This window comes from Schistocerca americana, chromosome 4, assembly GCF_021461395.2.
Source record: "Schistocerca americana isolate TAMUIC-IGC-003095 chromosome 4, iqSchAmer2.1, whole genome shotgun sequence".
In the NCBI taxonomy this organism is placed as follows: domain Eukaryota; kingdom Metazoa; phylum Arthropoda; class Insecta; order Orthoptera; family Acrididae; genus Schistocerca; species Schistocerca americana.
The window spans coordinates 836,831,731-836,852,523 of record NC_060122.1 but is presented as its reverse complement, the minus strand read 5'-3'; the positions used below and the strand labels follow the sequence as shown (position 1 = coordinate 836,852,523).

At 43.3% G+C, this 20,793-nt stretch overlaps 1 protein-coding gene across 1 annotated transcript in view; it reads right to left on the bottom strand.

Moving 5' to 3' along the window:
- Positions 1-20,793, bottom strand: part of LOC124613009 (cholesterol 7-desaturase nvd) — a 187,516-nt gene that overhangs the window by 7,066 nt on the left and 159,657 nt on the right. The window contains exons 5-6 of the mRNA XM_047141563.1: positions 12,814-12,992; positions 8,193-8,438 (exon numbers count right to left, since the gene is read on the bottom strand). Of these exons, the coding sequence (XP_046997519.1) occupies positions 8,193-8,438; positions 12,814-12,992 (425 nt within the window). The remainder of the gene's footprint in view (positions 1-8,192; positions 8,439-12,813; positions 12,993-20,793) is intronic.

Sequence of the window (20,793 nt, the reverse complement as noted above, 5' to 3'; positions counted from 1 at the left end):
ATACTGTTTGTTTGTTTCTGAAAAGTGACCTCTGAATCCTGATAACTCTGTTCTCTTCTGCGTCTTCAAGTTTTCTGACTGGTTTGATGCGGCCCACCAAGAATTCCTCTTCTGCGCTGACCTTTCCATCTCTGAGTAGCACTTGCAGTCTTATTTGTTGAGTGTATTCCAGTCTCTGTCTTTCTCTACAGTTACTATCCTCTACAGCTTCATCTAGTACCATGGAAGTTATTCCTTGCTCTCTTAACACATGTCCACATGTCCGATCATTCTATCTCTTCTTCTTGTCAGTGGTTTTAAATTGTTCATCTTTTGAAGCGATCCACGAATCGATCCAGTTCGTGACTTCATGAGATCGGAAATGTTGGTCAGCCAGGCCATGCGCCATTTATCTAAACAGGTGATAGAGGGATCAATGTCTGGAGAATACGGCGTGTCGGGTAGGACTTGACCATTTTAACGTTTCCAAGTACGTTTTGACCTCTTTTGCAACGGGGGGTCGAGCGTTGTCGTGCTGCAAAAGCATTTTATCGTGCCTCTCGCTGTATTGCGGCCCTTTCTCTTTTAATGCTCTGCTCAAACGCATTAATTGCGTTCGATAACGATCACCTGTGATTGTTTCACTTGGTTTTAACACCTCATAGTCCACGACGCCGAGCTGGTCCCACCAAATGCAGAGCATGATCTTGGAGCCGTGAATATTCGGTTTGGCCGTCGACGTGGAAGCATGGCCGGGATATCCCCATGATTTTTTGTGTTTAGGGTTATCGTAATGAACCTATTCTTCGTCCCCGGTCACAATGAGATGCAGAAATCCCTTTCGTTTTTTGCCTCTGAAGCAACTGTTCACAAACACAGAAACGCCGTTCAACGTCTCTCGGTTTCAGCTCAGACGGGACCCAAGTTCCTTCTTTCTGAATCATACCCATAGGCTTGGGACGTTTCGAAATGGCTTGCTGTGTTACTCCCATTAATCGTGACAATTATTCTAGAGTTTGACGCTAATCTTCACTCAGAAATATCTCCAGTTCTGCATCTTAGAAAACATTCTCTCTTCCGCCACTATGCCGGTCTACGACGTTAAAATCACCGTTCTTGAAGCGTTGAAACCACTTGCGACACGTTCTTTCACCAATAGCGTCCTTACCATACGTACTTGAGAGCATTAGATGAGACTAAGCTGCTGTTTTGTTCGTATTGAAACAAAACAGTGACACCTCCCGCAAATGACGAGAATTAGGTTCGTAAACTGACATTTTCAATCAAGAACAACTTTATGATGCAGACACAGATCGACTAATGTTTGGATGAGGTTATGTCGACCGAGGTCCAAACTAAATGCCTGACATCTGCGATCTGTTTCTCTCGACCGCTACTTACCGTTGTCGTCACCTATCGGCAAAACGTGGAAGCGAAGTTGTATACCTTCTATTTCATCAATTAAGTCAGTATAAAATCTTTTGCTTTCATTAGGTTAACATTGAGTTAGCCATTAATGTAAGAAAAATTTACTGCAGTATTTGTTAGGAAACGTTATTGCTGATTTAAACCTAACATAGTAGTTAAGAACATTCAATAATAAAGAGAGCAAAATTATTCCACAGTGTAAAAGCAAACGGAAATTGCATTGCTAGTTAAGTTTTTTAGTGTTTAAGAAACTACTCACAAACTGCCACCGAATTTAACAGAATTATCTTATGACAGTAAACAGTAATAAATCTCACACATTGCAATCAGTGAAAATTGCTGTGCTAAAGCCAAAGTGTGAGCGTTTTTTGCCTACACAGGTCAAGTAATAGTAATAATGAAACAATCTCCGCAGCTGAACTATCTGTAGCTTCACCATTTAGTTTGCCAATACATATAGAGTTACAGTAATTTGTTAAATGTGTACTGAAAAGTGGTCTTAAGTACATACAATCTTTTTGCTTGATAAACGTTTAAAGTTCAGGTGGAGTATAATGACACAATGTTCCCATGTCTCAAGCGCCAGTAAATTTTAACTAAGGCATTCAGAGTTTATGCTAGCCTGTACATTTTTAGAAGTCACTTTCAGAATTGAAGGTAGCTTCATTGAAGACATTTTGAGCCACTTAAAGTTTTCAAATCAAAGCCCTCACTTAAGCTGCTAGCTACACATAAATTTAGGTGTAACATTTAATGGTAAGTGGCAGTTGTTGGCTTTTGCTAGATATGCAGGTAGTGCACTGTTCGTAGCGTGGATACTGGAGAAGATGGAAGCAGGTAGGAAGCAAAGTGTTGAGGTGAATTTGCAGTATGAGGAGTCTTCGGACTGCGATTGCCTGTTTTAGAGCTAGATCACGGTGTAGTCACACTGTAAAGCATTTCAATGACTAGCTGATTAGTACTGTGCGCAAACGAAAACAACCAAAATAGTTCTCCTGGTTTACGTTATTTAAGAATCAGTAACAGTTTATTAGAGAATTTTTTCATTTGCTGCATATGGTTTCAACTAAATTGATAAAACGTGTCCTTAATTTATAGATAAATGAGAGCGATTACTTGGTTAATAAAGATACACGATTTTAACTAGTCCGTTGCACGCAGGACAAACGGTGAGGGAGGGAGGTAGTGAGGGGAAGGTGGTTAGAGACTGTTCTCAGGGGTGGAGTTTAGTATTGTTGTGTTATATGTATCTATTCATAGGCATATTATTGCGTTTTTATCTAGGTGAACTCGTCTGCAATTCGAATTCCAGTTTTGGATGGACGTCATAATTTTGTTAAGATTCTCAGTGCACAGTGTTGTCGTTTCCCCTATGTGCTGGCTGCTTACCAATTCATCACGAAGAACTGGGATAGTGTTCACATATTTTTCTGAAATTGTGCCACAGTGTGTGATCGCTCACGGCAGTCGTCCTCTGGGTCTCTTATAGGACATCTTTAATCCATAAAACTACCTCGACTGGCAAAAAGAGCAATTATGCAGAGATTTCTGGTTCTCCTGTTAGGGTTGTGGGATAGAGTCGTCACTTTTGCGTACATCATCAGGCTAATTCAATTTCTGGTTCTCGGTTATAAACTAAAATCATAACAAAACTGGTGCATTTTAAACCCGGCCTCGCCGCAGTGGTAACACCGGTTCCCGTCAGATGACCGAAGTTAAGCGCTGTCGGCCAGGGCTGGCAGTTACATGGGTGGCCGTCCGGGTCTACCGAGCGCCGTTGGCAGTCGGGATGCAACTGAGGACTTAAATGGCTGCGAAGTGGAGACTCCGGTCACGAAAACTGACAACGGCCGGGAGACCTGGGTGCCTACAGCGTGGCCCTACATATCCGCATCCAGTCAGGGCCATCGGCTGACAATGGTAAGGTGTTCGATCGGTATAGTTGGGCCTTCCGAGGTCTGTTCAAACGGAGTCACAGTCGCATTTCGAAGTGAACTTTCAATTGAGGAAAGTATCTAAATCCGGCCCCCGGCCCCAAAGCGGACCCCTGGGGCTCCAGACTCTGCATTGTGAAACTCTGGTGGATATCCCTCCAAACATTAGTTCAGGCTTGTGCCACTGTGTAGTGGAGCGCTAGCGTCATCTGCTCAAGCTGCCGCTTACTCAGATGACAACACGCGTGTTTCTCGTGAAATCAAATTTTTGGGACAGTGCTACTTATTGCTACTTTTCGTTAGGATACTGGAAGGTGATTAATAACATCTACACACATTCTTTAATGGGAAGGATTGGGGATCATGTTTATATCTAAGTTATGTTGTTTTGACATTTATCTAAAAAGTTGTTTTAATTAAAAGTCTGATAGCATGGGTTCCTCAAATCGGACCCCCTTCTGGTTCTCAAATCGGACCCCTTATTTTTTAACCGTATTCTTTTGGATTTCTGTTCCAGAATCCAGGGGAATAAAATGGTGAAAACGAAGCAGAAGGGGTGGAGTCCAACCAAAATGAAAGAGGCTATAGGTGCTATTAGAAGTAAAAAGATGGGCTGGAAAAAAGCAAGTAAGCAGTATAATGTCCCGAAAACTACGCTAATGAGATGATCTAACAAGAAATACGACGCTCCAGAGGAAGCAGCGAATGTTGATAGGGGCAGACGTACAGTTTTAGGCAGTGTCCTTGAAGGTGAGCTTGTCAGCTATTGTCTTCCAATGGAGGCTTCGTTTTTCCGGATTACTCGTAGTGACCTGAGGAGAATGGCTGTTCAGTTGGCAGAAAACAATGGCCTTGAACATTCTTTCAATAATGACATCGCTGGAAGAAAGTGGGCTGGACTCTTTTTAAAACGTCATCATGCTAAATTGTCAGAAAGGAAACCTACTGGTACATCTTACAGCAGGGCCTCGGGTTTCACCAAAGAAAATACACAGAATTTCTTCAAATTTCTAGAGAAAGTTTACGATAAAGGAAAGTTCACCCCAGACAAAATCTATAATGTGGACGAAAGCGGAATCCCTGTCGTACAATCCAAAGTTGCGAAACTAATCGGCCTGAAGGGGAAAAAAAAACAAATAGCTGCTTTAACATCTGCAGGAAGAAGAGCTCTTATAACTATAGTCTACTGTATGAATGCTGCTGGTTCATTTGTACCTCCTCTGGTAATTTTTCCGCGTAAAAATATGAGTGACCAATTGAAGAAAGGGGCACCTCCAGGCACAATATTTGCAGTGCATCCTTCTGGTTGGATCCCAACCAATCTATTCGCTCAGTGGTTCCAACACTTCATTGGAAACACCAATCCTACAAAGGAAAAGCCTGTGCTACTGATCTTGGGATGGGCACTTTAGCCATACACAGGACACAGACTAAACTGATCTGGCGAGAGGAAACCGTGTTACCATAGTGTCATTGCCTCCTCATAGCTCGCATAAATTGCAGCCGTTTGACAGGATGTTTATGAGTCCTTTGAAAGTCTACTATAGCGAAGAAGTCGGGCAGTTGCCGAGACAAAATCGACGGGCTCTGTGTGCTTATGACATCATGGAGCTATTTGGCAGAGTTTATGTCAAATGTCAAACAGCTCAAATTGCTATCAATGGTTTTAAAGTTACAGGGATATACCCCTTCAACAAGACGCTTTTCTCAGATGCAGAATACATTGACGAAGCAAACAAAAAGGAAACAACGTCTTTTTATGAAAGCGCTAGGAGAGAACCGTTGATATCAGACAATGCATCAACTTGTTTGGCGAACCAGACGGAGCCATTCGATCTAAACAATCCATCGCCATCTTCAGCAGCTCAGAGCCATCCAGTTCAGACGAGGCATCAACATCTTTGGCAGATCAGGGGCTGACGCCACCATCACGTGGTGCATCACCAGAATTTAGCTCGTCTACCAAAAAATATAGGTGAACCTATATTAAAGGTAGAGTTTGAACTAGCTCTGAAAAAATTGAAAAACAACAAATCGCCTGGTATAGACAATGTCCCAGCCGAACTTCTGAAATCTGGAGGAGCAACACTGAATCAGGAGTTGTATAATCTTGTTTTCAACATGTACGAGCAGGGTAAAATTCCTACAGACTTTGAGAAAAACATTATGATCCCCATTCCAAAGAAGGAAAATGCTACAAGATGTGAAAATTATAGGACGCTCAGCCTAGTTACTCACGCCTCTAAAATATTAACCTCAATTATCCTAAAACGCATAGAACAAATAGTCGAAGCTACACTCTCCGAAGACCAGTTTGGATTCCGGAAAGATAGAGGAACCAGAGAAGCAATATTTGCTCTAAAACTAATAATAGAGAAATGACTAGATAAGAACCTGAAAACACACATAGCTTTCGTCGATGTAGAGAAAGCCTTTGATAATGTTAAATGGGATTAGATGTTTGAGGTACTCAAAAAAGTAGGAATAGACCATAAAGATAGAAAAATGATATGGAACCTGTACAAAAACGAGACAGCAGTTATCCATGGACGGACAAAACAAGAAGAGGTGCAGATACGGAAAGGTGTCCGACAAAGTTGCGCACTATCCCCTGTTATCTTTAACGTATACATTGAAGAGGCGCTGAAAAAAGTAAGGGAAAATTCACAGACAGGTGTAGTAATTCATGGCCAACGAATAGATATGATAAGATATGCCGATGATATAGCTGTCCTGGCTGAAAGTGAAGAAGATCTTGTAGTCCTACTGAATAGAATGGATAAAGTTGTGGATGAAGAATATAATATGAGAAATAATAAAGCAGAAACAAAAGTAATGGCATGCGACAAAGAAGATCAAGTGAAAGTCCAAGTTCATGTAGGCAATGAACTGCTTGAACAAGTTGATAAATTTACTTATCTGGGCAGTAATATTACCAGGGATGGAAGGAGCAAGGCAGAAGTGAGAAGTAGAATAGCTCAAGCAAAGGCTGCTTCTAACAAGAAGAAAAACATCTTAACATCTAAGAGCATCAGCCTTGAAATCAGGAAAAGATTTTTGAAATCATATGTGTGGAGTGTGGCATGCTATGGGTGTGAAACATGGACTCTCGGGACAGAGGAACAGCAGAAGCTAAATTCTTTTGAAATGTGGTGCTATAGACGCATGCTCAAAATAAAATGGATCGACAAGGTCACAAACGAAGTGGTTCTGGAAAGAGCAGGTGAGAAGAGAAGCTTCTGGAGTTTCATTGTTAAAAGAAGAGTACAATTTACAGGCCATCTGTTAAGACATAAAGGACTCCTGAACACAATCATAGAGGGATATGTCGAGGGAAAAAGACCAAGAGGAAGACCACGACTGAGGTACATGGATCAAATCGTGAAAGATGTGGGATGTGACACCTATAAAGAAATGAAGAGAAAAGCTGAAAGACGAACAGAATGGAGGCAAGCTGCCATTGTAGCTGTTGCGAACCAATCCTTGGATTGACCACTACAGAAGAGGAAGAAGAAGACCAAAAAAAGTCCATTCGACATATTTCCGGTACCGCATGTCAAAAGGCGGACCTCTACTAGGGGAGGAAGAGGTTGTAGTTCTACTGTGATCACTTACTCTCCCTTCTAAACGCAACTGGTTGAAACTCAGAAAGTTAAAGAAGAATAAGAATATACAAAGCAATAGAGACGTGGTCAAGGACAAAAGCGCAGACGTGGTCGCGGTCACGGTTCCGTATCAGTCAGGTCTTCAGGAAAAGGAAAAGCACCAGTAAAAATAGGACTTCATTTCAAGAAACAAGACGATATATACAGCAATGAAGATCAACATGCCAGCGTCTCTACTGGAACGTCTGAATTAGAAGTCATTCCAGGAGTTACGCCTTCCCAAGACGATGAAGACGCTGGGTGCATCTTCTGTTCCGGGAAGTTTTCAGAGGACACAAAAGGAGAGTTGTGGGTCATGTGCCTGATGTGTAGCTCGTGGGCACATACAGAGAGTGCAGGGGCTGAAAAAGACAATTACATTTGTGACTTCTGCCGCTGAAGGCAATGTACTCATAAATTGTTCGATTTTTGTTTCATTTTGCAATGTTTTCTACTTAAAAATACGCACTTGGTTTCATTAAAGCAATACTTCTAACCTTAATTGTGTTTTATTTCACTGTGACATCTCTGTGATTCATTTACATTGATATTTAAAATATTTTAAAAGGAGGGTCCGAATTAGGCCCCAATTCTCCAAAAAGAGAAAATGTAAGGGTGTTTTTTATTTTTTTAGAGTAAGAAAATTATTTCAAACTGTTAAAAATGTCACTTAAACAAGCTGACAACTAAATGAAGTATATATGAAATGTTCGTAAAGCGTAAATTTCAGATATTATATATTTAAAAAAATTAAAATAAAATGGGGGTCCACTTTTGGGTACCTTCCTCTACTGTTAAACAAACTACTCTGAAAATAATTGTTTTCTTCTTCGAAAGCTGCCTGTCCTCAACGCGAAGGTTAATTTGAGCACGTTCAGTGCTCAACTGGACCTGGCCTTATTGAAGGTCATAGGCTCTGTACTTGCTCTGAACTCTGAATTGCTTACTCAACATGTTAAGTGGGACAACGTTGACACCTACACTTTAACCGAGCCTGCGGCACACAATGCAGCTTCCGGATATATTTCGCATTAAGAAATCATTGCCAGAGGTGAAAGAAACGATAGGAGACAGAGTAATTGAAGTTTAATCCGTTACGTACACACTCGTTTACCGAGCCACCACTATTAAGGTACGGTCTGGAGAACCAAAGTGGCAGCACCGCAGCTCTACGTGAGACGGAGGCTGACACAAGCGAGTGGCTTACCTGGTTGGCCTGCACCTTCATGGAGACGACGGGGATCTTGCCGAAGAGGCGCAGCTCGTGGCGGACGTTCATGGTGGCGGTGTGGGTGCGGCCGGGCTGCGTGTTGGCTGCCCAGTCGGCGGCCCACACGTGGCGCGCGAACGACAGCCAGAGGCGCTCGTACGTGCGCAGGTCGGAGCCCGCCAGCAGCGACGGGCCGTGGATGGCATTCAGGTGCGCGACGTCGCCGCCGTTCTCCGGGATCTCCTGCAACCCGCACAGCATAGCGCGTTGTGTAAGGCAGCGGCAGAAAGCAAGGGGCGCTCAACTGCGACCTGTACTCTCAAGACGACTACGGCCGAATTTTCTAATGTTGAGAAATCGGAATGCTCGATCTACATCTACATCTACATTTATACTCCGCAAGCCACCCAACGGTGTGTGGCGGAGGGCACTTTACGTGCCACTGTCATTACCTCCCTTTCCTGTTCCAGTCGCGTATGGTTCGCGGGAAGAACGACTGTCTGAAAGCCTCCGTGCGCGCTCTAATCTCTCTAATTTTACATTCGTGATCTCCTCGGGAGGTATAAGTAGGGGGAAGCAATATATTCGATAGCTCATCCAGAAACGCACCCTCTCGAAACGTGTTAAACATCTCCGTAAAGCTATCACGGTTACCAAATAACCCTGTGACGAAACGCGCCGCTCTTCTTTGGATCTTCTCTATCTCCTCCGTCAACCCGATCTGGTACGGATCCCACACTGATGAGCAATACTCAAGTATAGGTCGAACGAGTGTTTTGCAAGCCACTTCCTTTGTTGATGGACTACATTATCTAAGGACTCTCCAAATGAATCTCAACCTGATACCCGCCTTACCAACAATTAATTTTATATGATCATTCCACTTCAAATCGTTCCGCACGCATACTCCCAGATATTTTACAGAAGTAACTGCTACCAGTGTTTGTTCCGCTATCATATAATCATACAATAAAGGATCCTTCTTTCTATGTATTCGCAATACATTACATTTGTCTATGTTAAGGGTGAGTTGCCACTCCCTGCACCAAGTGCCTATCCGCTGCAGATCTTCCTGCATTTCGCTACAATTTTCTAATGCTGCAACTTCTCTGTATACTACAGCATCATCCGCGAAAAGCCGCATGGGACTTCATTTGGTAAAAACTCTCTAAAGCCAAGAGCGCATAAATACTTTTATTTACTCCAGTGATCAGCGGCTTCAGTGACAGTAGAAGATCTAAACTGAGGTGAAAAGCTTAACATCATGGTGTCATTCGTAATACTGTCAACAACAATGTATTCAACTCTGAAATAAAAAAGAAAGTAGTGTCCAAATCCTCATCGATCATGACAGCACCAAAACTGAAGATGATGAAATGGCTGGTATTCCGATTTTTTTTTCTTCAATGAAGATTAACATCTGTCGTCCTGCCATCGACCACTTTACACTCTGAGACCATTAGAACGTTGAATTAACGCCAAAGAAGAGAAAGAATGAGGAAGAGTTGCTCTCTTCTTCGTGCGTTAATTGAGTTTACCGCAATGAGTTACAGAAATACATAACAAACTGGTTTCTAACAGTAACAGAACTGATAGTAAAAGTAGTACTTTGGTGACGAGGTGTGATAAGGAATCTTAACTATATTGTCTCTGCCTTGCGATGTATATTTTTATAGCCAACTCAAAAATTTCTCGAAGTGACTGCAGAATGTTTCTCCAGTGGTGTAGGCCCTGAGAGAGATTTTATCCCATGGAGATTGCATTCCTGGTACTGAATCAGTTGACAGCTATATTGAAAGAGGACTGAAGTTCCTCATAATCAGAAATGAGAAGGAGCGATGTGTATGTACTTAAAAAAAAATTTTATAGCCGAGATCGCGTTGCGAACCATTTCTTATTGACTTCTTTCTACAGGTAAGGATTCAGATCTTTAAAAACTGTTTTGGTTGCACGTCATGTTCCATTATGCATTCATTACTCCTACCATGTTAACATTTTAGTGGGCCGGCCGCGGTGGTCGTGCGGTTCTCGGCGCTTCAGTCCGGAGCCACGGGACCGCTACGGTCGCAGGTTCGAATCCTGCCTCGGGCATGGATGTGTGTGATGTCCTTAGGTTAGTTAGGTTTAAGCAGTTCTAAATTCTAGAGGACTGATGACCTAAGATGTTAAGTCCCATAGTGCTCAGAGCCATTTGAACCAACATTTTAGTCGAGGATATATTGCACTTCAGAAACAGGTTTGTTACAAGTAAAAATACTTACAGCTAAAATGCACCTGATGGATGTTGGCATGTCTATAAATGTTGCATTCCTCTGATACACGACAATTGTTAAAATACACAATTTATAGTAAGCGAGCAGATTCATGCCAGTGTTTACGCTTGTACGACGACGGAAGCACTTCCATGTTTAAATACGCATGTTAGCATCAAACATTCCATCTGAAAGACAATCCGTTTTGAATGTGTTGGGTGCTACAAGAAAGAGGTTGCGTGTAACGGAGAACCTTAGTCACAAAATTCTGAGAACCGTCGTTACAACAGTAATCCATGGAGGTGTTTACTAGAGGGCGACAGACAAGACCGCAAAGGTGAAGGACGGCCACCCTTTAGCAGGCCGGTAAACTGTTGCTCAGCGTAAGCTACGCTCGTATAACGTGAGGCGAGGCTCCGGGGAGAGCATGCGTGCTCTGCGGGTATCGCGCTCGCTAGGCGCAGAGACCAACAGGATTTCACATGTACTGTGTTTGTAAGTGCGAGCGTAGAAGTAATGCCTGTTTTTTTATGTGAAACACTTAAAGATTTTTAAATAACACAGACTTTATTAACATTTTACGCCTCCATTCTTCACGTCCAAGTATTTGCAGCCCTCTGCCGCTAGAGGGCTCCAAAGTGCAGAGCGTGTAACATGGCGGTGTGTGGCGGCTCGTATGTCGGAGCGTGAGAAACGGCGCGCTGCAGTCGAGTTTCTGTATCGAAGAGTTCGTCCAGACGTGGACCACCGACTCCTTCAGCGCGACGGTGCCAGACCACACACGAACGCTGTGGCATCTGCAACTATCCGGCACCTCGGGTTCGCAGTCACCGATCATTCTCCGTACAGTCCCGACTTGGCCTCATACGGTTTTCATCTATTTGCAAAAGTCAGAAAACAATTCCGAGGACTTCACTTTGACTCTGAGAAAGCGGTCTAAGTAGACGTGAGCTTCTGGCTGCGTCAACGAAGTCAAATATTCTACAATGACGGTATCAACAAACTGACCTCTCGTTGGGAGAAATGTGTTCGTCGAAAGGGTGAATATGTTGAGAAATATGTAGAGATCAGGTATAAAGATGCAGAAGGTTAATAACGTTTGTTTTCTTTAAATAGCTTTAAGGACTTTCGCATAAAAAATTCGGAGGCATTACCCTTCAGCACGCCCCTGTGAGAATAGGATTTCAGTTTAATTAATCACGTCTGTATTTTATCTACGATCTGCAGTCTGCTGCGCCATTTGCGAAACTCAAGTATGTAAAATCTCTTTGGACCCCATGTTTCTTACGCCAGCAATTCGTTCAGGCCTCTGTGTAAAATGAAAGCTGATCCTTGCATGCAAGTAAATCCAAATATTACTCGAAAGCAATACTTTTTTTTATTTGTCCTGGTCGAAGGAGACTTGTCATTCATGTGTCACACGTTGGAAGTCATCAGTGCTTTACTTGTGGCAATTACAACTCTCTAAGATAAGAAGCTGTAACCCAGTTACTGATAAAGAAACTGGGCGAGAAAATGGAGGAAGGGAACTTTTATACGTAAGGTGAAGGTACCAATCAACTACTGAACGACAACACCAATGAACTGAAGGTAATAATTTGATCATTATTTACTTCTTGCCTATGAACTTACGGTTTCACAACCTGATATAACTTCACTGAAATCTGCTGACTGCAATTTCAAACTTAGAGCTGTCACTATTTTCTAACATTTGTGTGCCTTACAAAATGGTGAAATGGCTCTGAGCACTATGGGACTTAACATCTGAGGTCATCAGTCCCCTAGAACTTAGAACTACTTAAACCTAACTAATCTAAGGACATCACATACATCCATGCCCGAGGCAGGATTCGAACCTGCGACCGTAGTGCGTGACTTCCAGATCGAGGTAAATAGTAAAATTAAAGGTGAGTCAGCAGAATGTGTAGCTGCGTTATAAAGATTAGAAATATTTTACAGTTTAATCTTTTTTATCTATTCGCGGATGCACGAGATTTAGTATAAAAGTGGTTCCGGTTATAACACGATATGACCAACAGAGATGTTTTCTTGAAAGATTAGTGAGGATTGATATACGGGCCCGGGGCTAGCGAACTGCACAAAACCGCACCTTTCTTGAAACGCACCCTTCAGAGTTTGGAGATGTGCAACTCGATTCTAGTAACGAAGAAAAACATTCAAATTTTTTAGGATGCTAGCTTACGAGATGTTCATTTATGGTTTGCAACAACACTTCGTCGTTATTACCAGTGCTTAACTTCTTGCAACTTTGTGATCTAACGTCGCCGTATGGAAGCGAACGTAACAGTGATTGTACACGAGAGAGCTAGGCTACGGTGGCTCAGGGGAGGGGAGGAGGCACTCACCTCGATGTGGGCGTTGATGAGGAACTCTGAGCGGCCGCGGTAGCGCCAGCTGCCGTCCGCCAGCTGCGGCAGCTGCTCGGGCCGCCAGCTGGGCGGCTCGCCCTCCGCGTGGTACCACACGAACACCAGCCCGTTCACCTCGCAGCTCTCCCAGCGGCGCACCTTGGCGATCTCTGGAACTGCACGCGCCCAGGCACTCAGGTACGAGTCAGAGTGGAAGGAAAGAAGGAAGGAGGCAACAAGGAAACCGAGTCACGAGGCAAAACACTTATCACCGTCTTGAAACATCACTACGATGTAGAACTGGCAGCAGGCTGTTATGTAACATTCCAGCGGTTACATAATTCGCAGCACTGGTCAGATGAGTGTGAGGCGTAGCGCCGTATAACGATCCTGCCTTGGAGGCGGTTGAGATGTGTCTCAGAGCTGGATAGTGACAGATGTTGACGCGAGACTGGATGGGCATGTAGTTTGTGTATCAGCCGATAGAGGACAATACTGGATAGGGGACTGATTTAGTTTTGATTGTGCCCACTAGAGTGCACTAAAGTAATACAATGTTTTTCATAAACTGTTCTAGTATTTTAATAAAGTGTTATTATGTTTTTTTTGTGTATGTAAAAGTTATAAATGTGTTTTAGCAGTACGAATGATGCGTGAGTGTGGTTTAAGGTTAATATGAAGATAATTGTTTAACGAGTTGTGTAGTAGGATTTAGTGAGGGAACATTTCGAAGAAGTACGGATATGGACAAAGGGGATTGTTGTGGAATAGACTTGTAAAGTAAGTTAATGGTAAAGGGAAAGTTAATTCAGGTATAAATAACAATAGTAAATAACTTTATGCATAAACAAAACTTCAGCATATTAGATAATTACGTCGGTAAAAAGTGCAGTCGTTAGGTTTACTATTTTGCGATTGGTTATTGGTGAAAAGCGCGGATTTACGAGGGAGAATGTTGTTTTGCTATTGGATGTTGAGTAAACTGACCAATGTTAAAGCAATATTCTTCGCGCGCTTTTCTCTGTTGGTAGAGAAGACAGAGTACAAGCCTAGCAATGAAACAGATCGGACGTGTGTAGTAGTAATTCTGATGGAAACGATAAGTTGCCGGATCTAGCAGTGTTTCATACATCAAAAGTGTGGTAAAGTGACGGCATAATCATTCCGATGGGTGCGTAGAAATTTCGGAATTTCTAAGTGAATTTTGTGACGAGAAAAGACAAATTCCGCGTGGCGTATTGACCAGGGCGGTGGCTAAAAACTGTGACTGCATTTAGTACCGATACACTTAATATTTGGCGAGCATTCTCAATCAAAAACAATCAGTATTTTTGTAGCTATTACGTTTTCGGGAAATGCAACATCAAAACTTGCTAACGTGAGTGAAAGGGATTGTGAGTGACTGTGTTAAGACTAGCACGGGCTTGGCAGTGAAACTTGTTCACCTAAGTTTCAGAATATATCAACTGAGGACAAAATTTCCAACCTTTCATTTCGTGTGAAAACTTTCTCCCGAAACGTAGATTAGTGACTTTAATTGCAGCCTCGTTCACGTCGAAGTACAGTAGGTTTCACTCGGCTTCCCTACTGATGATCTGCTGAGGCAATGTTCACAGGTAGGTGCAGGTTTGTCGTAAAAGGGGCGGAAGGAACCGCGCCGCCGCAAGTGTGCGCCAGCTGGCTCCGTGCAGTAAGCGCGGCGCAGGCGCGACGGTGACAGAGAGCGGCCGCCTCGATTGTGCGTAGCCGAGATCACACCGCGAACGACGCTGCCCCACCTGTTGCCCTATCACCGCGAAGTATCCGACTTGTCTCACGAGGAATGGAGTACCACTCGCAGCCAAGTAAAAAGTCGTATCAGCAGTGGCCGTAAAAAGGTCCCGGCTGGCAGGGACCAGCTGCCAGTGAATGAGGTTTGCCAGCGGATATCGCTGAGAGAGTTACACTCAGTGTACACCTGGAGTCGCAGCTCACGAAGCCACGCGTCTTCAGTGGGCGACGCGGCACAGGGCAGTGGTCGGGCAGAGACGTAGAGTCGCAATCTTGCCCTTTGTTTCAGGTGATGCGAGGCTTCGACTGCACGCGCGAGACGTTCAACTCTAAAAAAAAGTGCGCGATGTAAATGAGGTCGGTGATGCTTCTGCGATGTCTTAGGCGTGTTTTTCGTACTAATAATTAGACCCACTCATTCAGGATGTTTACTTCAACATTCTGGGTAAGCAAGTATTGGCCATTTTTTGCGTCTCCATGACGACTACGGTTTGCACACTCCTATCTTCTACGATGCAACAGTCCTATTCGCGGAGCTGTACACGTACGTTCGAGGTTTGACGAACATTTCGGCATCCTGTCGCACGTGGACTGGCGTGCTAAATAAACCGACCTTAACCCAATACAAAGTAGCTCCTCCTGTTTGGAAAAGCGCGTGAAATGTAGCAAACAGCTTATCCGCAGTTTCGTAGCTCTACGTGAGTCAGTCATCAGTGAGGGACTTGAGTCGGAAGTAGCATGCCCAAAGGAAAGTCGTGGACACTGAACCTGGCTGAATCCAGTCCGTTAGCAAGGCGACATGGCTCGCTTTAGCGCGCCATCTCCCGGGGGCAGCTAATCTGTTCTCGAGTCTGCTGGTGAAAGAGCGAACACCAGCCAGCGTAGACAACGAGAGCGCAGAAAACCGGACGCGGATGCAGCCATCCTAATGTACAGCCGGACGCGTGTGCCTCTCTCGTTGCGCCACACGCTCCACGGTTTGCAGCGAGCAGACGCCAGTGCCTGCTGGCTGCTGGCTGCAGGTGACGAATCACGTGCACGGCCATCACTTACGTGGGATTAGCACACTAGGCTGACATCGATTTGCGCCCGTCAGTTAACCTTCACACGCCGCAGAGCAGCGCAAAGCATGGCAGGAATCAGACACCGTTGCACACATCGTGTTACTCTCGTTCCTTCCTACCGCGTAAATTGTTTAGTGAAGTATCTGAGATGGGGAGGGTCTCAAAGCGTCCTTAAAAATGGCATTAATTTATGCACTTTAGATATGGTAGGAAAATGGCGAAGGCGCCAGAAAATTATAAACCTTTCATCATAGTAATCATATTTTACCTGTCTCAAACGTATTACGTAATCTTTACCGAGGTTATACAACTATTCGCTCTTTTAACCTTTCGTTTATCTTACCACATAACTCTTTGTTCCTGTTTGAGGAGACACGCTACAATCTCCGGTTGTCAATCTGACTGAAAACTATTAGATGCTTTATCGTTTAATACTCTTTGGAAATCAATTTGCAGCCATTTGTTACTGTTGTTGTGGTCTTCAGTCCTGAGACTGGTTTGATGCAGCTCTCCATGCCAATCCATCCTGTGCAAGCTCCTTCATCTCCCAGTGCCTACTGCAACCTACATCCTTCTGAATCTGCTTAGTGTATTCATCTCTTGGTCTCCCTCTACGATTTTTACCCTCCACGCTGCCCTCCAATGCTAAATTTGTGATCCCTTCTTCTAGTCACGTTGTGCCACAAACTTCTCTTCTCCCCAATCCTATTCAATACCTCCTCATTAGTTACGTGATCTACCCACCTAATCTTCAACATTCTTCTGTAGCACCACATTTCGAAAGCTTCTATTCTCTTCTTGTCCAAACTATTTATTGTCCATGTTTCACTTCCATACATGGCTACACTCCATACAAATACTTTTAGAAAAGACTTCCTGACACTTAAATCTATACTCGATGTTAACAAATTTCTCTTCTTCAGAACCGCTTTCCTTGCCATTGCCAGTCTACATTTTATATCCTCTCTACTTCGACCATCATCAGTTATTTTGCTCCCCGAATAGCAAAACTCCTTTACTACTTTAAGTGTCTCATTTCCTAATCTAATTCCCTCAGCATCACCCGATTTAATTTGACTACATTCCATTATCCTCGTTTTTCTTTTGTTGATGTTCATCTTACAGCCTCCCTTCAAGACACCATCCATTCCGTTCAACTGCTCTTCCAACCCCTTTGCTGTCTCTGACAGAATTACAATGTCATCGGCGAACCTCAAAGTTTTTATTTCTTCTCCATGGATTTTAATACCTACTCCGAATTTTTCTTTTGTTTCTGTGGTGTCACCGCCAGACAGCACACTTGCTAGGTGGTAGCCCTCAAATCAGCCGCGGTCCGTTGGTATACGTCGGACCCGCGTGTCGCCACTATCAGTGATTGCAGACCGAGCGCCGCCACACGGCAGGTCTACAGAGACTTCCTAGCACTCGCCCCAGTTGTACAACCGACTTTGCTAGCGATGGTCCACTGACAAAATACGCTCTCATTTGCCGAGACGATAGTTAGCGTAGCCTTCAGCTACGTCATTTGCTACGACCGAGCAAGGCGCCATTACCAGTTACTATTGATACTGAATCATGTGCCGTCAAGAGCGACGTTCACCATTAATGGATTAAAGTTAAGTATTCCACCAGCTACGTCCGTTTTTTCTAAATTCTAATTTCCTTGTCCTGTTCCAGACCTAGCGCCAGCCTGCTTGAGCTAAAACGCGTGCCTTTCGGCTTCCTCTAGTTTTGGCTCTCCTGCCAACCACAACAGTTTCCTTTACTGCTTGTTCAATATACAGATTGAATAACATCGGGGACAGGCTACAACCCTGTCTCACTCCCTTCCCAACCGCTGCTTCCCTTTCATGCCCCTCAACTCTTATAACTGCCATCTGGTTTCTGTACGAATTGTAAATAGCCTTTCGCTCTCTGTGTGTTACCCCTGCCACCTTCAGAATTTAAAAGAGAGTATTCCAGTCAACATTGTCAAAAGCTTTCTCTAAGTCTACAAAAGCTAGAAACGTAGGTTTGCCTTTCCTTAATCTAGCTTCTAAGATAAATCGTAGGGTCAGTATTGCCTCACGTGTTCCAACCTTTCTACGGAATCCAAAATGATCTTCCCGAGGTCGGCTTCTACCAGTTTTTCCATTCGTCTGTAAAGAATTCGCGTAAGTATTTTGCAGCTGTGACTTATTAAACTTATAGTTCGGTAATTTTTACATCTGTCAACACTAGCTTTCTTTGGGATTGGAATTATTACATTCTTCTTGAAGTCTGAGGGTATTTCGCCTGTCTCGTACATCTTGCTCACCAGATGATAGAGATCTGTCAGGACTGGCTCTCCCAAGGCCGTCAGTAGTTCCAATGGAATGTTGTGTACTCCCGGGGCCTTGTTTCGACTTAGGTCTTTCACTGCTCTGTCAAACTCTGCACGCAGTATCGTATCTCCCATTTCATCTTCATCTACATCCTCTTCCATTTCCATAATATTGTCCTCAAGTACATCGCCCTTGTGTAGATCCTCTATATACTCCTTCCACCTTTCTGCTTTCCCTTCTTTGCTTAGAACTGGGTTTCCATCTGAGCTCTTGATATTCATACAAGTGGCTCTCTTTTCTCCAAAGGTCTCTTTAATTTTCCTGTAGGCAGTATCTACCTTACCCCTAGCGAGATAAGCCTCTACATCCTTACATTTGTCCTCTAGCCAGCCCTGCTTAGCCATTTTGCACTTCCTGTCGATCTCATTTTTGAGACGTTTGTATTCCTTTTTGCCTGCTTCATTTACTGCGTTTTTATATTTTCACCTTTCATCAATTAAATTCAATATTTCTTCTGTTACCCAAGGATTTCTACTAGCTCTCGTCTTTTTACCTACTTGATCCTCGGCTGCCTTCACTACTTCATCCCTCAGAGCTACCCATTCTTCTTCTACTGTATTTCTTTCTCCCATTCCTGTCAATTGTTCCCTTATGCTCTCCCTGTAACTCTGTACAACCTCTGGTTTAGTCAGTTTATCTAGGTCCCATCTCCTTAAATTCCCACCTTTTTGCAGTTTCTTCAGTTTCAATCTGCAGTTCATAACCAATAGATTGTGGTCAGAATCCACATCTGCCCCCGGAAATGTCTTACAATTTAAAATCTGGTTCCCAAATCTCTGTCTTACCATTATATAATCTATCTGATATCTTCTAGTATCTCCAGGATTCTTCCATGTATACAACCTTCTTTTATGAATCTTGAACCAAGTGTTAGTTATGATTAAGTTACGCTCTGTGCAAAATTCTACCAGCTGGCTTCCTCTTTCATTTCTCTCCCCCAATCCATATTCACCCACTATGTTTCCCTCTCTCCCTTTTCCTACTCTCGAGTTCCAGTCGCCCATGACTACTAAATTTTCGTCTCCCTTCACTACCTGGATAATTTTTTTTATCTCATCATACATTTCTTCAATTTCTTCATCATCTGCAGAGTCAGTTGGCATATAAACTTGTACTACTGTGGTAGGCATGGGCTTCGTATCTATCTTGGCCACAATAATGCGTTCACTATGCTGTTTGTAGTAGCTTACCCGCACTCCTATTTTTTATTCATTATTAAACCTACTCCTGTATTACCCCTATTTGATTTTGTACTTATAACCCTGTATTCACCTGACCAAAAGGCTTGTTCCTCCTGCCACCGAACTTCACTAATTCCCACTATATGTAACTGTAACCTGTCCATTTCCCTTTTTAAATTTTCTAACCTACCTGCCCGATTAAGGTATCTGACATTCCAAGGTCCGATCCGTAGAACGCCAGTTTTCTTTCTCCTGATAACGACGTCATCTTGAGTAGTCCCCGCCCGGAGATCCGAATGGGGGACTATTTTACCTCCAGAATATTTTACCCAAGAGGACGCCATCATCATTTAACCATACAGTAAAGCTGCATGCCCTCGGGAAAAATTACGGCTGTAGTTTCCCCTTGCTTTTAGCAGTACCACAACAACAAGGCCGTTTTGGTAAGTGTTACAGGGCCAGATCAGTCAATCATCCAGACTGGTGCCCCTGCTACTACTGAAAAGGCTGCTGCCCCTCTTCAGGAACCACACGTTTGTCTGGCCTCGCAATAGATACCCCTCCGTTGTGGTTGCACCTACGGTACGGCCATCTGTGTCGCTGAGGCACGCAAGCCTCCCCACCAACGGCAAGGTCCATGGTTCATGGGGGGTGGGGTGGGGGGGAGCCATTTAGTTTATAAAATTTTGTAAACGATTTCACATGGATTCACATCTAAACTTGTGTAAATGACTTATCACTTCCTTTTTCGAAGAAGTTATTTTCCCCACAAAGGAAAAAGCTGAAATTACTTTCTAGAAAGTGATCTTAAATAAGAATATTCTTGAAACAAAACAGTTCGTTATTACATTCCCACAGTCTAAGATATTTCTTAATACCGGTTTGTGACAGTTAAGTAAAGAAAGGTACATGGACCTCATGTAGCGTTGATATTGGCGACGATCCTGTTCGTTCACTGTGCATATTACATAATAATATGTATTTAATCAGGTGTAACGCTAATATCGGAACTGCAGTGATTATGGGGAAACAGCTGTTTCAGATTTTTGTACTGTACTTGCTTTTTTTTAATCAACCTAGTGTACGACTTGCAACATTGATTTGCATAACAAAGCAAAGCCGGCAATAAATCAGTGCATATTATTTCTGTACATTAACTAAGAAGAATTATAATAATCACGTGTGTGTTTGTTAATGAAAAAACTTGTTGGTTCATTTGATGGCATTAGATACAATGTGAAGAAATCAACTGAGTGTTGTGGATAACATGTAACTGAGCAGTTTTGTACGATGTAGTTTTTGTATAGTTGACAAAAATCGTAACTACATTTCGATGAAGGCCATTTGCCCCACTAGTGTGGCATATTCGCAGATTTCCCACGTTTATTACGCATCGTGTTGGCTACCATTGACATTTTTCGAAGAAAAATGAATTATCAAGTGTAGGCTTCATTTTTATTTTCGAAGAGATGCTCGGCGGGAGAGTATTCTTCGGTAATTCTTCCAATTTTTGTCGTATTCTCAGACCACACACACGAAGATCCTCTGCAGTCCTGGTTGGCGCTCTTCGGCACTGAAGTCTCTGAACAGTCACTGTAC